The 12,936-nt window shown below is 60.9% G+C and overlaps 1 protein-coding gene across 1 annotated transcript; it reads right to left on the bottom strand.

Annotated features, from left to right (window-relative positions):
• Positions 1 to 2,945: 2,945 nt before the first annotated feature.
• LOC120409962 (homeobox protein EMX1-like) lies at positions 2,946 to 12,307 on the bottom strand. Its single transcript, XM_039551600.1, is given in 7 exon segments — positions 2,946 to 3,666; positions 9,854 to 9,985; positions 9,987 to 10,038; positions 11,603 to 11,859; positions 11,861 to 11,924; positions 11,926 to 12,063; positions 12,065 to 12,307. Coding segments are annotated over 7 exon segments (918 nt in total). The 5' UTR covers positions 12,172 to 12,307; the 3' UTR covers positions 2,946 to 3,498.
• Positions 12,308 to 12,936: the final 629 nt, after the last annotated feature.

Below are 12,936 nucleotides of genomic sequence, written 5' to 3'. Positions count from 1 at the left end.
ACGGGGACACCAAGATCACGACATCCCCAGCTGAACTCAACCAATGTGGTTCCAACATCCCAACGAGGGTTGGGGTTGAATTTTATCCCAAAGCAGCAGAAAACCACAGCAGACCCAAACCTGACCCTTAGGGATCTTCAAGGACCATTTCACACTCAGGCAGCTCAAGGTTGGGCTCCCTCATGCAGCAGCCCCAGCACTGGATCCTCCCAGTCCCTGCCCTCGTGGTGGGGCCGATGGAGAGCACGGGAATACCCCGCTCACCGCTTCCATCGGCGTTAGGGCCGGGATCCACGGAGCCGGGAAAGCGGCGGCACGTTAGCGCTGGTTATTAGGACAGCGAGCGGTGCCAGGAACGACTCCACACCACAGCTAATGATAACACTGTGCACATTCACTTCATCGCTAATTAATCTCCTCAGCTCTCCTAATGCACAAAACGGAGCCTTGGGTTTGCGGGAACAACCCCAAGCATTTGCATTCCTGATTTCCTGTAATTGGGGAGGCGCGGGGAACGGGGAGCGCGGAACCCGCCGCTCACATCGAGCCGTTCACCTCGGCAGAGAATAATAACGAGATGATCATCTCCTGGAGTATTTAATTAGAAATGTCGCGGTTAATTGATTTCTTGGCTATGTTAATTAAGAAATAATGAGGACCAGGTTGCAGCAAAAGGTGCCGGCGAGAAGTTTTGAGTCTCTCCTGGAGGATGGGTCTGTTGGCTGCTCCCTGAGCCGGCCGGGGCACAACCAGGGGACAAGCCCAGGGTGGTGTCACCCGTGTCCCAAACCTTCCAGCCTGGGCACGGCTCAGCTCCTTCCATTCTTCCGTGTTGCTCATTTCCCTGCTCCCCATCCTGGGGTCCCGGCAGGATGGGCAGGAGGTCACCGTGGGCATTGCCAGGGTGTGGGGTCACCTGTCCAGTGCTGGACCTTGCCACCCTGGGACAGGAGACACTGGGAGATCCCTGCCAATGCCACCTGGCCAAGGGATGTGGTGTCCCCTCCTCTTGGAGGGCTGGGATGGAGATCCGGAGCCTGGGATTCCCTTGGGAGGAGTGTGGGGGCTCCCGGGGTGTGGGAGACCCTGGCACCCCTGGGCAAAGGTTTGGGTACAGATCAGCTCCCCCGGGATGCTCCCAGGACATTCCCAGGTAGGATGTGGAGGCCTGGAGTGGTGCTGCTGGTGGTGGCGGCTGTCCCCAGCTCCAGCTGTGTCCCCGGGCCCCTTCAGGAAACACCACTTTGGGTTTTTCCCGGTTTTATGGCTTATTCCACCCCTGGCATCTCCCCCTTGGATCTGAAGCACACCCTAAGAGCAAATCCCTCGGGATTGGCGAGGGGGCAGCTGCCAGCACCGGTGTCTTCCAGCGGGCGTGGGCACCCCGGGCACCCCGGGCACCCCCGGGACCCCCACGGCTCCGGCTTTTTTAACCCTTTCCGTAGGCACCGGCCGCGCCTCTCGGTGTAACACTCGGATCTGTCAGAATAAAAGAGGTCAAACACTTGGTGTGCTCCCAGCTCCGTGTGGAATTTTGGGATTTAAAGGCCTTGTCTAAGGACAAGGTTATTATGGGCTGGATTTTCAGGGGAGAAGCTGCTGGGTATGGGGGATTTTCCTGGAATGTCAGGGCAGGTGGGGAGGGGGCTTTCCCAGCAGCAGGAATGACAAATTTTTTGTGTCTGTATATAATTATACATAAATAATTACAAAATCTGTAAGAGGCTATAAGATAAAAATATGTATAATTATAGGCATAATATATATAATTATCATCTAGTACATATAATAAAATATATAAGCCAATTGATATATTTTAAAATATGTAATTAGATATTATTATATATAATATTCACATTATAAAACATGATCTGTATTTTATATATACATATTACATGCACAAATATGTGCATATATGGTCTGCATACCAATAAAATATAGATAATAGATACAAAATATAAATTATATATAAAATATCAAATACAGTGTACACATTATATATGCATTTATATGTATATGTTTTGTTCGTGTATATATATGTGTATATATATGGTATATTTTATATATAATTTTATATCGAGATATATTTTTATAAAATTATTTTATATATATATTTAATATAATTTTTATATATATTTGTATATAATATATAGAGACAGTTCTTTTTTATAGATATATGTATATATAAAATTATGGTACGTGTTTTTCCCCAGATTCCAGGAGAACCTGAGAAGGACTCCTGACCTTTCTCCTCTGAGCTTCCCCCACCTCCAAGTCCCTCATTCCTGCGGGTCCCAGGGGGGCCCGCCTTGGGTGCCCCATGCCGGGGGTGGTCTCCCTGCAGGGGATATTCCCGAGGGATCCATGGGGAAGCGGAGCTGTTTGGGAGCTCTCCCGACATTCAATCCCTGTGCAGGTGTGGAGCTGCCGGCCCTGGAGCTGCCACGTACCTGTCACAGCTGTGGGACCCCCAGGGACACCCCCAGGGGCACCCCCCGTACCTGTCACAGCTGTGGGACCCCCAGGGACACCCCCAGGGACACCCCCCGTACCTGTCACAGCTGTGGGACCCCCAGGGACACCCCCAGGGACACCCCCAGGGACACCCCCTGTACCTGTCACAGCTGTGGGACCCCCAGGGACACCCCCAGGGACACCCCCCGTACCTGTCACAGCTGTGGGACCCCCAGGGACACCCCCAGGGACACCCCCCGTACCTGTCACAGCTGTGGGACCCCCAGGGACACCCCCAGGGACACCCCCCGTACCTGTCACAGCTGTGGGACCCCCAGGGACACCCCTGTCCTCACCCACCGCCATGGGGCCACCAAACTCCGCTTGTTCCATCGCTCCCAGTGCCTCCCAGTGACTCCCAGTCCCCGTCCCACAAGGACACCGCTGTCCCCACCATGAGGAGGGCGCGGTCCCCTCGTCCCCTCCCCTCCCAGGTATCCAGATGAGTTTCCAGCACGTTTTGCCTTTTATTTCCACGCAGTAACACTCACTACAGCTGCTACCTACGGCAGGGAACGCACGCACACGGGCACGGAAAGAAAGAATAAATTAAAATGAGTTGTCATAAAAAACCCAAACAATGAACCAACGGAGAAAATGAGGGAGGGGGGAAGGGGAGGGGGAGGAAAAGGTGGAAAATGATAATAAAAAGGCAAATGAAGAAGGGGGTGGAACATTTCCGGTAGGACGTGTTGGTTGGATCTCACGGACTCCAGCGCCGAGGAGGATGCGCGGTCCCGGGGCCGCCCTGGCAGCCTCCTCTCCCTCCTCGGCTCGGCGGGAGCTCCCCGAAAAGCCCCTCCGAGGGACGCCCCGGGGGGACGGGGGTCGGTCCCCGCCCGGGCCGGCGCCCCGGGGAAAGGCCGCGGCGGCGGCGGCGGCTTGGGCGACGTCCCTACAGTCCGGTCGGTGCCGCCGCCTGTGTCCCCCCTTCCTGCCCCGGGGTCCTCTCCATGGTGGCCGCACCAGGAGCCTGTCCCTGCCTTAGTCGTTGGAGGTGACGTCGATGTCTTCTCCGCTCGACTGCTTGGTGGCGAGGCGCCATCGGTTGATGTGGTGCGAGCCCTTCTTCTTCTGGTCCGAGTCGGGGCCCTCCTCCTCCAGCTTCTGCCGTTTGTATTTCGTCCGCCTGTTCTGGAACCACACTTTCACCTGGGACACGGAGAGACGGGCGCTCGTGGGGTCCTGGCACAGCTGGCCCCGCACGGGGACGCCGCTGCAGCCCGCAGGAAGCTCGGTTTTCCTTGGAAAACTGTCCCTCCCTGTCCCTCCAGGAGCTCCCACAGCCACCCTGCCCTGCCTCAGTTTCCCAAGGCAAGGTGGGACACGGGGGACAAATGTGGTTGCTGCCACCTCCCAGCCCTGCTCGGCTGCACATCCCAGCCCTGGAGAAACCCCGGGGGGTGAAGGACACTTCGGTGACACCTCAGACACGGGACAGCGGCACAGGGGACCCTCACTGCAGCACCCAGAGCCCATCAGCCTGAGCTGGGCTGTGCCCGGCTGGGCAGAGCTGCGGCAGCAGCCAAAGCCGGCCCTGGTCCGGCTGTCACTGGTGCCAGGATGCCACGGGCACAGCGGCCGTGGCTCCAGTGACCACTGGGATGACACTCGGAGCCATCCCCGCACCTCCAGCCAGGACTGTGACTACAATTATCGATCATTAATTGACCACACTGAGGTTTTTCCACCTTTTCCACCTTTTCCACTGTGCTGGTGCCAAACACCATCCCAGGAGCCCGGAGAGGCAGCGGAGTCTCCGTCCTTGGGGATCCCACCCTCCTCACCTGCCAAGGCCCCAGGAATCCTGATCCAACTCCACAGTCCTCGATCCCAGCCCTGGGAGCATGGGCTGGGGTGGGGGGTGGACAGGGCAGCACGGACATGGGGCAGTTTGGGAGGCTGAGGGCACCCACACGGTCAGTGGTGCAGCGAGGGACGCGGGATGCCGGAGGCAGGGATGCAGGATGCTGCAGCCAGGGATGAGGGATGCTGGTGGCAGCGGTGAGGGATGCAGGATGCTGCAGGAAGCAGCGTGGATGGGGTGAGGGATGTGGGAATGCTGCAGGCAGGGTTGTGGGGTGCTCCATCAGGGAATGAGGGATGCTGCAGGCAGTGGGGAGGGATGCTGCAGGTCGGATGCTGCAGGCAGGGGTCCAGGATGGGACGCAGGATGCGGGATGCTGCAGGCGGCAGTGCAGGATGTGGGATGGTGCAGATGGGATGCAGGATGGGATGCAGGATGGGATGCAGGATGGGACGCAGGATGCCTGCTGGGTGGTGAGGGATGCTGCAGCTGGGATGCTGCAGGGAGCGGTGTGGATGCCCCGGGCAGCAGCGCTGGGTGCTGCGGGCAGGGATGTGGTGTGAGGGATGGCAGTGGGGTGGGATGCTGCAGGCAGCGCTGCGGGATGTGGGTGCTGCAGGTGGGATGAAGATGCCCCAGGCAGGATCCAGGATGCCACAGGCAGGATTCAGGGTGCCCCAGGCAGGATCCAGGATGCCCCAGGCGGGCTGTGGATGCTCCAGGCAGGATCCAGGATGCCCCAGAAGGGCTGTGGACGCCGCCGGGCTCCCAGGCCCGCAGCACTAGGTGCCGCTGCTCGGCCGCCGCTGCCAGCCCAGCCCAGGCTGAGCCTTCTCCCGCTGCAGCTGGTCCTGATCCTGCAGCCGCTGGCACCGCTCCCTGCCAGGATCACCGGCCCTTTTCCCACTCTCCTTCAGCACCAGCCACGGGCACCGCCTGCTCCCTGCTCCGGAGCCTTCCCGGCGCGGCACGGGCCGGCATTCCCATCCCGGGCCTGCATTCCCATCCCGGGCCGGCGTTCCCATCCCGCGGGCCGGCATTCCATCCCGGGCCTGCATTCCTATCCCGGGCCGGCGTTTCCCATCCCGCGGGCCGGCGTTCCCATCCCGCGGGCCGGCTTTCCCATCCCGGGCCGGCGTTCCGATCCCGCGGGCCGGCATTCCCATCCCGGGGCCGGCGTTCCCATCCCGCGGGCCGGCATTCCCTGGAGCCGCAGCCAGCACAGCAGCAGCCCTTGACTCTCCGGCCGCCCCGGCTCTGGGAACAGCTCTTTGTGCCACCGGGATGTGTCCTGCCCCCGCCCGGGACACAGCCCATTCGCTCTCCTACCTTTGGGGCATTCCCGGAGCAATACCGAGCTGGCGCCTTCGGTTCAAGCAGCGCGGAGCACTTGGCAAACTTTAATTAAAGCTCGCGGCCCTCTGGGAGCGGGGAAGTTGCCTTATCCCCGAGGTGTGGAAGGGGAAGCAGGGCAGGAAGCAATTTACCCGCCGGGGCGAGGCTGGGTGGGAGCAGGGAGGGAGAGCGGCGGCTCTGCCCGGCTTCCGCTCAGGGGCAACGGCCGGTCCTGCGGGATGAGGCTCCCCGGGATTCCCAGCCGTCCCAGCTGCGGGAATGGGGGTGTTTCCAGCCTGGAGGAGCTCCCTGGCCCTCCGATGCCGCATCCCTCACTCCAGCGGGCCGCAGCCACAGTGGGGAAAGCGTGAGAAGCTCGCAGTGGGCACTGGGATCCCCTCCCAGCTGCCCCCCTGCGCCGCTTCATCCCGACTCCAGGAGTAACTGGTTTAAACCTCCGAGCCCGGGGTTTTATCGCTTCCCAAATTAACCGTTCCCATGCCGGGGCTTGTGCATCCAGCTGCAGTGACATGCCAAGCTTCCAGCCCCGCCATTCCCGGCGGGAATGTCCCCAGGTTCACCTCCCGCCCCGTGCTCCTGCTGCAGGATGGGGACGGTCCCGGGATGGCTCCCGCATCCCGGTCCTGCCCCACCCATCCTGCCCCGGCTCCCATCCCTGGGTTTCCCTGCACATCCCCACCTGTGCAGTGCCCCGAGGGCCACCACGGCCACCGGGACATCCGGCTCTGCTCCGGGAATGCCGATGGCACCCGGAGAATCAGCCCTGGCTCGAAGGTGACATTGCCATCACCACGCTGGGCACAATTAAAATCCGGTGGCTCCGTGTGGAGCTTCCCTGGGCAATGCCCCAAAGGCTGAGAGCGCTGGGATGCGTCTGGAGGGGACAGAGAGGGACCAGCCCTGCCATCACCGGGTGACAGCGCTTGTGCCCGGCTGTCACCCAAAGTGCCACCACCCCCAGTGCCAGCGCCGCACCTCCGCCTGTTCCTGCTGTCCCCGCTGGGACTTTCCTCCTGAAAACACCCCAAAACTTTTGGGAGTTTGCTTTTGGGGACAGTTTCCGGGGGAGGGACAGCTGCCGGCCCTGGGCTGAGCCCTGCGGCCACCCTCCAGCCCTATCTGGGCATCTTTCTCCTCCCGTGGTTCCCAGGCATTCGCTCCGTTAATTATTAATTATTAATTATGGAGCGGCTGCGATTCCCAGCCGGCCTCGAGCCCCCGGCCAGGGCTGCTCCATTCCTGCAGGGACAGCTCCAGGAGGGGACACCGGGATATCCAGTGACTCCGTAATCATCCAAAGCCAGGAGGGGACACTGGGATATGCAGTGATTCCACAATCACCCCAAACTTCCCTCTGGCAGGAGCCAGGGAGAGGCCTTTGCTCTGGGAATGCAGATTTGAGACCCCGAACGGGGTCTGCCAGGGGTGGAGTGGCTCTGCTGGGAATTCTGGGCTCCATCGCACCAGAGGAACCCAGGGAAGTGCCTTCCCAGCCCAGGGTGCTGCCTTGGGAGGTGAAGTGACCTGGTGCCACCAGCGCTGGGCACGGCGAGGCGATGCCCATCCCGACAGGACACAGCACGGTGCCCCCAGCTCGTCCCACTGCCAGATCCCAGCCCGGCACACCAATTCTGGAGCATCCACAGTGCCTGGAATCCCCGCTGATCCCAGTGCCACCAGTGCCTGGAATCCCTGCTGATCCCAGTGCCACCGGTGCCTGGAACCCCCACCACATGCCCGGCTCGATGCCACCCGGCTCACCCCCCCCGTGCCCCCCGTGTCCCCCCATCACACCCAAACCCCACAGACGGCTCCTCTCGCTCAGACCATCCCACCTTCCCTCCGGAGCCCTCCCTGCACCTGCTGCACCCTGACCCCACTTACGGAACCCCTGGATTTGCCTCAGGACCCTGAGCTGAGTTTTGTTCCCCCAGCCCCTTTGATTTTGCCATTCCCTGGGCCTGTTGCTCCGATCTTATCCCAAATTAACACCGCTCCTTGGGAGGAGAACGGCTGGGAAGGGGTTAAACCCCTGCACCGTCCCCACCCCATATCCCAAGGCATTTCCCGATGCTGGGCAGGACCTGAACCCTTCTCACCTTCCCTGGGCTGCTCCAGGTGCTGCTCCCCAGCTGGGGGACCCGGAGCTGGCACAGCCCGAAGGACAAAACTCCCTTTTCCGGAGGGAAAAGCAGCTGGGAAATAGGGCCAGGCACAGCCATAACCTGAATCCTGTCTGGGAATTGTTAAATCCATGAAAAAAATCGGAAAACCCCCCAAACTGTGGGTTTGGGTGTGGGGCCCCAGGTGAAAACACACCGGTGTCACACCGGGATGGGTGTCGTGGACCAGGGGGTTGGTTTTCCATGGAAACTTGATTCCATGCAGGATTTATCACCGAATATATAATTAATAATAACGGTAATAGTAATAATATCCTGCTTTTGGCACGGCAGCCAGCCCCTGGCCGTCCCACTCCTCCAATCCCAATACCTGGATGTACATCCCGAATCCTGTCCCTCCGCACACTGGGATTATTTCCCTCCAGGTAATTAAAACAGATTTTTTTTTTTAAATTATTTTTCCAAAACCACAAAACAGAAGGGAAAAGGCTTTCCCTGCTGCATGAAACCTCTGCTGCCGGATGCCCATTCCCAGATGGATCCTGAGGCCGTGGGAAGGACAGGAGCCTTTCCCAGCCCTGCAGCCGCCTCCCGTTGTCCCCGCGCTCGCTCCCTGCCAGCAGCAGCAGCTTCCCAAAATCATGGAAACACCAAATAGGCTGCAGCACATAAAAAAATGAAGATTATAAATATCTGCATGGCCTCTTTCCACTCCTGAGTCTCCCTGGGATTTCGGTTCGGATGCCGCTGCGTTTCCCCAGTAAATCCCATTATCGCGTTTGGGCTCCGGGCGATGCTGGAAAAGGCCAGGGAATGGCTGAGCTCCCCCTCGGGCATCCCACAGCTGCCCTTTCCACCCCGACAAGTTCCTGGTTGTTCTTTGACCTTTGGGTTTTGTCCTTTTTTCCCCCTTTTTTCTCCATTGCAGCCCAGAGAGGTGACGGGAGCAGTGGAAGGGACCCGAGCCGGGTGTCAGCACTGGGCCCCACGAGCCGCGGGCTGGGGGTCGGGACAGCCTTGCCCTCGGGATTCCCACACCCTCTGGATTTGGGGGGTTCGGTCCCTGCTTCCCAACATCCACACCTGCTCCTTGCCGCCGTCCCTGTGCCGGTGACATTCTCCTCCCAGGGACTTCCCGCTCCCAGGGATGCGTTTGGGGGTTTTGTTTGGCAGAGCCTGGGCGAGGATGAGCCAGGCGGGCCCTGGGAACACCCACGGCTCCAGTTTTATTTCCCAATTAAATTAAAGCATAAAAATTCAATGAATTCAGCACATAGGCCCAAGTACCTCACCAGAATTTGGGGAAAACTTTCTCCCCCCCCTCAGTTACTGAATATCCCGGGAAACAGCGCTGCTTCCCTGGAGCATTTGGGAACAGCCACTACCGGGACACCGGCCTCGGGCACACAGAGGTGCTCAGCCACAATTCCCTCATTTTCCCCCAGCTCTGTTCACTTTTCCTTTCATCCTTGTGCTTCTCCTGGGTCTCCTGAGATCTAAATTCCTGGGAAATGTCTGTTCTGATTCCGAAAGCCTCATCCAAAACCAGCGCCCCTCGGCAGCACCGTCCCCACACCCATCCTGCATTCCAGGTGTTGGTGCACAGACCCGGAGCTGCTCGGCTGAGCCACGGTTTTCCGGCTTTCCCGGGAAGGCTTCGGGCTGCTGCTCCTTTCCTAACCGGATTTTTAAACCCATAAACTGCTCCCAGGGAAAACACCCCAAGCAGGCGAGAAACAACACCGGAAAACCGCTCCGGAGCGCGGGATGATGCCAGAGCTGCATTCTCGGCCCCAAACCTGCCACAGCGACCGTAACACCCGAATGCTGCCACGCAAAAAACCCCAAACCCACCCCGAGGAGCCCAGAAACACCCGCGGGGTCTGCCCGTGCTGGGGCTCCTGGGCAATCCCAGCTGGGATTTCGCCAGCAGGGAGCACCGTGCGGGTCTGGTGCTGCTCCGAGCGGCCGGTGCCGAGCTGCTCCCGGGGCTGGGATCCCGGGACACAGCGGGACACAGCGGGACAGGAGTGGGACAGGCGGGTGGCGGTACCTGTGTCTCGGAGAGGCTGAGGCTGCTGGCCAGCTGCTTGCGCTCGGCGCCCACCACGTAGTGGTTCTTCTCGAAGGCCCTCTCCAGGCGCAGCAGCTGCGACGGGGAAAAGGCCGTGCGGATGCGCTTGGGGCTTGCGGGCGAAGGGGCCGTGCAGCAGGAGGCTCTCCTGGACACCTCGCTCCCTGCGGGCACAGAGCGGAGTTCAGCACCAGCACCCCCAGCCCCCCCCGCTGCAGGGCGATGTTGTGGTGGCCTCCTCGCCCTGTGGCACGGGGAGGGCACAAAAGGGGAATTGAGGGGTTTTGGGCGCCTTCCCCACCCTAAAATTGCAGCGTTTGTCCCGCATTCTCCCTCTTGGCTCCTCGCAGTCCCACGGTGGGGTTGGACACAGCGCCAAAGGGAGGGGAGGGAGAGAGAAAGAAATAGAGGGAGAAGGGATGGACGGGGAGAGCAGCGGGAAGAGGAAAGAAAGGGGAAGAGAAGGTGGGAGGCAGAGAAAAAACTGAGAGAGGAAAAGAGATTATAAAATAGGAGAAAGACTGAGAAAGTGACAGGAAAAAAATAAAAAAGGAGAACTAAGAAAGAAAAAAGTGGTGGGGAGAAAGAAAGAGGGAAGGGGACAAGGAAAGAAAGAGAAGAGAAGTGGGAAAGCAATAAAAAAAAGAGGGAAAAAAAGAGAAAGAAAAACAAGAAGGAAAAGAAAGTGAAAGGGGAAGGAAAGAAAGAGACGAGAAGTGGGAAAGCGAGAAAACAAGGAAAGAAGCAAAGAATAACGAAGGAGAGAAGCTGCACCGCAAGCGAGAGAAACAAGGTAGAAAGAAACGAAAGCGAGGAGAGAAAAAGAGAATTAAAGGCGGAGAGAGAAGGCAGGACAGAGGGACGGCGCGGGAGAGCGGCGGGCCGGGCCCGGGGGCTGTGGGGGACCGGGAGCCCCGCGCGGCCCCGGCCGGAGCCGCTCCCGGGGCCCGAGGGGGCCGGGCCGGTGCCCCCGAGCGCCGCCGGCAGCGGCCGCAATCCCCGGCGGAGCCCCGGAGACAAGCGAGGGGTTGGTGGTGAGCAGATAAAACTAATCCGGGCTGCGGGGACCCCCCGGCACCGCGGCGGGACAGAGGGGACGGCGATGGAGGGGAAACGGAGACAGAAAAATGAGAAAATAAAAACAGAGGGAAAAAAACCAACCAAACATGGGGGGAAAGGAAAGGAAAGAAAAGGGCGCAGATAAAGAAAGGGAAAGGAAGAGGATAGTAAGAAACGGAGAGAAAGAAAATAAAGATAAAAGAAATAGAGACAAAACCAGAAGATTCAGAGAAAGAAGGAAAGAAGGAAGGAAGGAAAGAAAAGAATGAAAGAAGCAAAAGAAGAAAGTGAAGAAAAGAAAGAAAAGGAAAGAAAGAGAAGAGAGAAATAAAGAGAAGAAACGGAATAGAGAGAAAAATCTACGGAACCAAACAACGTCTCGCTGCGCAGCCGAGATCCACCGCACCGAAATCCTTCCCTTCGTTCCCGGGAAGGAGAAAACCAAATTCCCGGCTCGGCTGCGCACGGAGGCGGCGGCGCCGGTCCCGTCCCCGGGGAGCCCCGCGATGCTCGGCCGGACTCTGCGGGGCTGCCCCGGGTCCCCGGCTCTGCCCGGGCACGGCACGGCCCTGGGGCTGCGGGAGCGCTCCGGCCGCGGGTGTGCAGAGGCACCGCCCCGGGTGTGCAGAAGCACCGGGGTGTGCAGAGGCGCCGGGTGTGCAGAGGCACCGGGCACCGGGTGTGCAGAGGCGCCGGGTGTGCAGAGACACCGGCCCCGCTGTGGAGCGCCCGGGGCCCCGGCCGTGCGTGCGGGCACGGCAGCAACAGGTCCTGCCCCCGGGCCCCCCGACCCCCGGGGAAGGAGCCCCGCGGCTCCGCAGCCCCCGGGGCCGCCGCCAGCCCTCGGCCCGCGCCCCCCGCAGCCCCCGCTCACCTTGGAAGCGGTGGCCGAAGAAGCGGTTCCGCAGCACCCAGGGGTAAAAGTTGAGCGGGTTCGCGGTGCTGCGGCCCGAAGAAGGGGTGCGGGTGCGGCAGGGCCGAGCCCCCCAGCTGGGGGGGGCCCGACGGGCAGCGCCGGGTGCCCCACGGCCTCGGGGAAGACGAGCTCGGCGCTGCCGTACAGGGCCCGGCCGGCGGCTCCGCTGGAAGCCGGGGGCGAAGGCGGCGGCGTCGGCGGCGGCGGCGGGGCCGGGGTAGGCGAGGGCGGCGGGGCGCGGGGGGTCCTCGGGGCCCAGGGGGGTGTCCTTGCCCACCAGGGACTCGATGGTGAAGCAGCGCTTCGCAGACGGCTGGAACATGGTGTGAGCCGGGAGCGGGGGGGGCCGGAGCGGGGCCGGTCCTGCGGGTTGCGCGCGTGTGTGCGGTTGTGTGTGTGTGTGCGTGTGCAAGAAACCTCCCCCTGGGCACGGCACACACGCGGACCCGCACCCCGCACCCCTCCCTCCCGCCCGCCCCCGCCCCGCCGCCCACCCGCGGGCGCCCACGCGGCCCCGAGCCCCGGGCGGCCGCTACAAATACGGGCGGTACCTGCGGGGCCGGGAAGGGGCGGCCTCACCTGAGCCCCGCGGCCGAGCGGGGAGGGCGGCGGAGGCAGGGCGGGGTGGGAGGGCAGGGGGAGGCACGGACGGGATGGGATGGGACGGGATGGGAGAGCAGGGAAAGGCAGGGATGGGATGGGAGAGCAGGGAAAGGTAGGGATGGGGATGGGGAGGGTAGGGCAGGGGAAGGTAGGGATGGGATGGGATGGGATGGGAAGGGATGGGATGGGATGGGATGGGATGGGATGGGATGGGATGGTGATGGGATGGGATGCGATGCGATGCGATGCGATGGGATGGGATGGGATGGGATGGGATGGGAGGGACGGGCAGGGGAACGTAGAGGAGGCTGAGGCGGGTAAGGACAGGCAGGGGAAGCAAGAGGAAGCAAGAGGAGGCCGGGGGAGGACAAGGGCAGCCAGGAAGAGTCAGAGGAGGCACAAGGAGGCCGGTGGAGGCAGGGGAAGGCACGAGAGGTAGAGACGGGCAGGGGAGGACAAGGGGAAACAAGGAGAGACGGGGGAA

The sequence above is a fragment of the Corvus cornix genome, chromosome 4 (genome assembly GCF_000738735.6).
Source record: "Corvus cornix cornix isolate S_Up_H32 chromosome 4, ASM73873v5, whole genome shotgun sequence".
NCBI classification, from domain to species: domain Eukaryota; kingdom Metazoa; phylum Chordata; class Aves; order Passeriformes; family Corvidae; genus Corvus; species Corvus cornix.
This window is presented reverse-complemented; position numbering and strand designations above follow the sequence as displayed.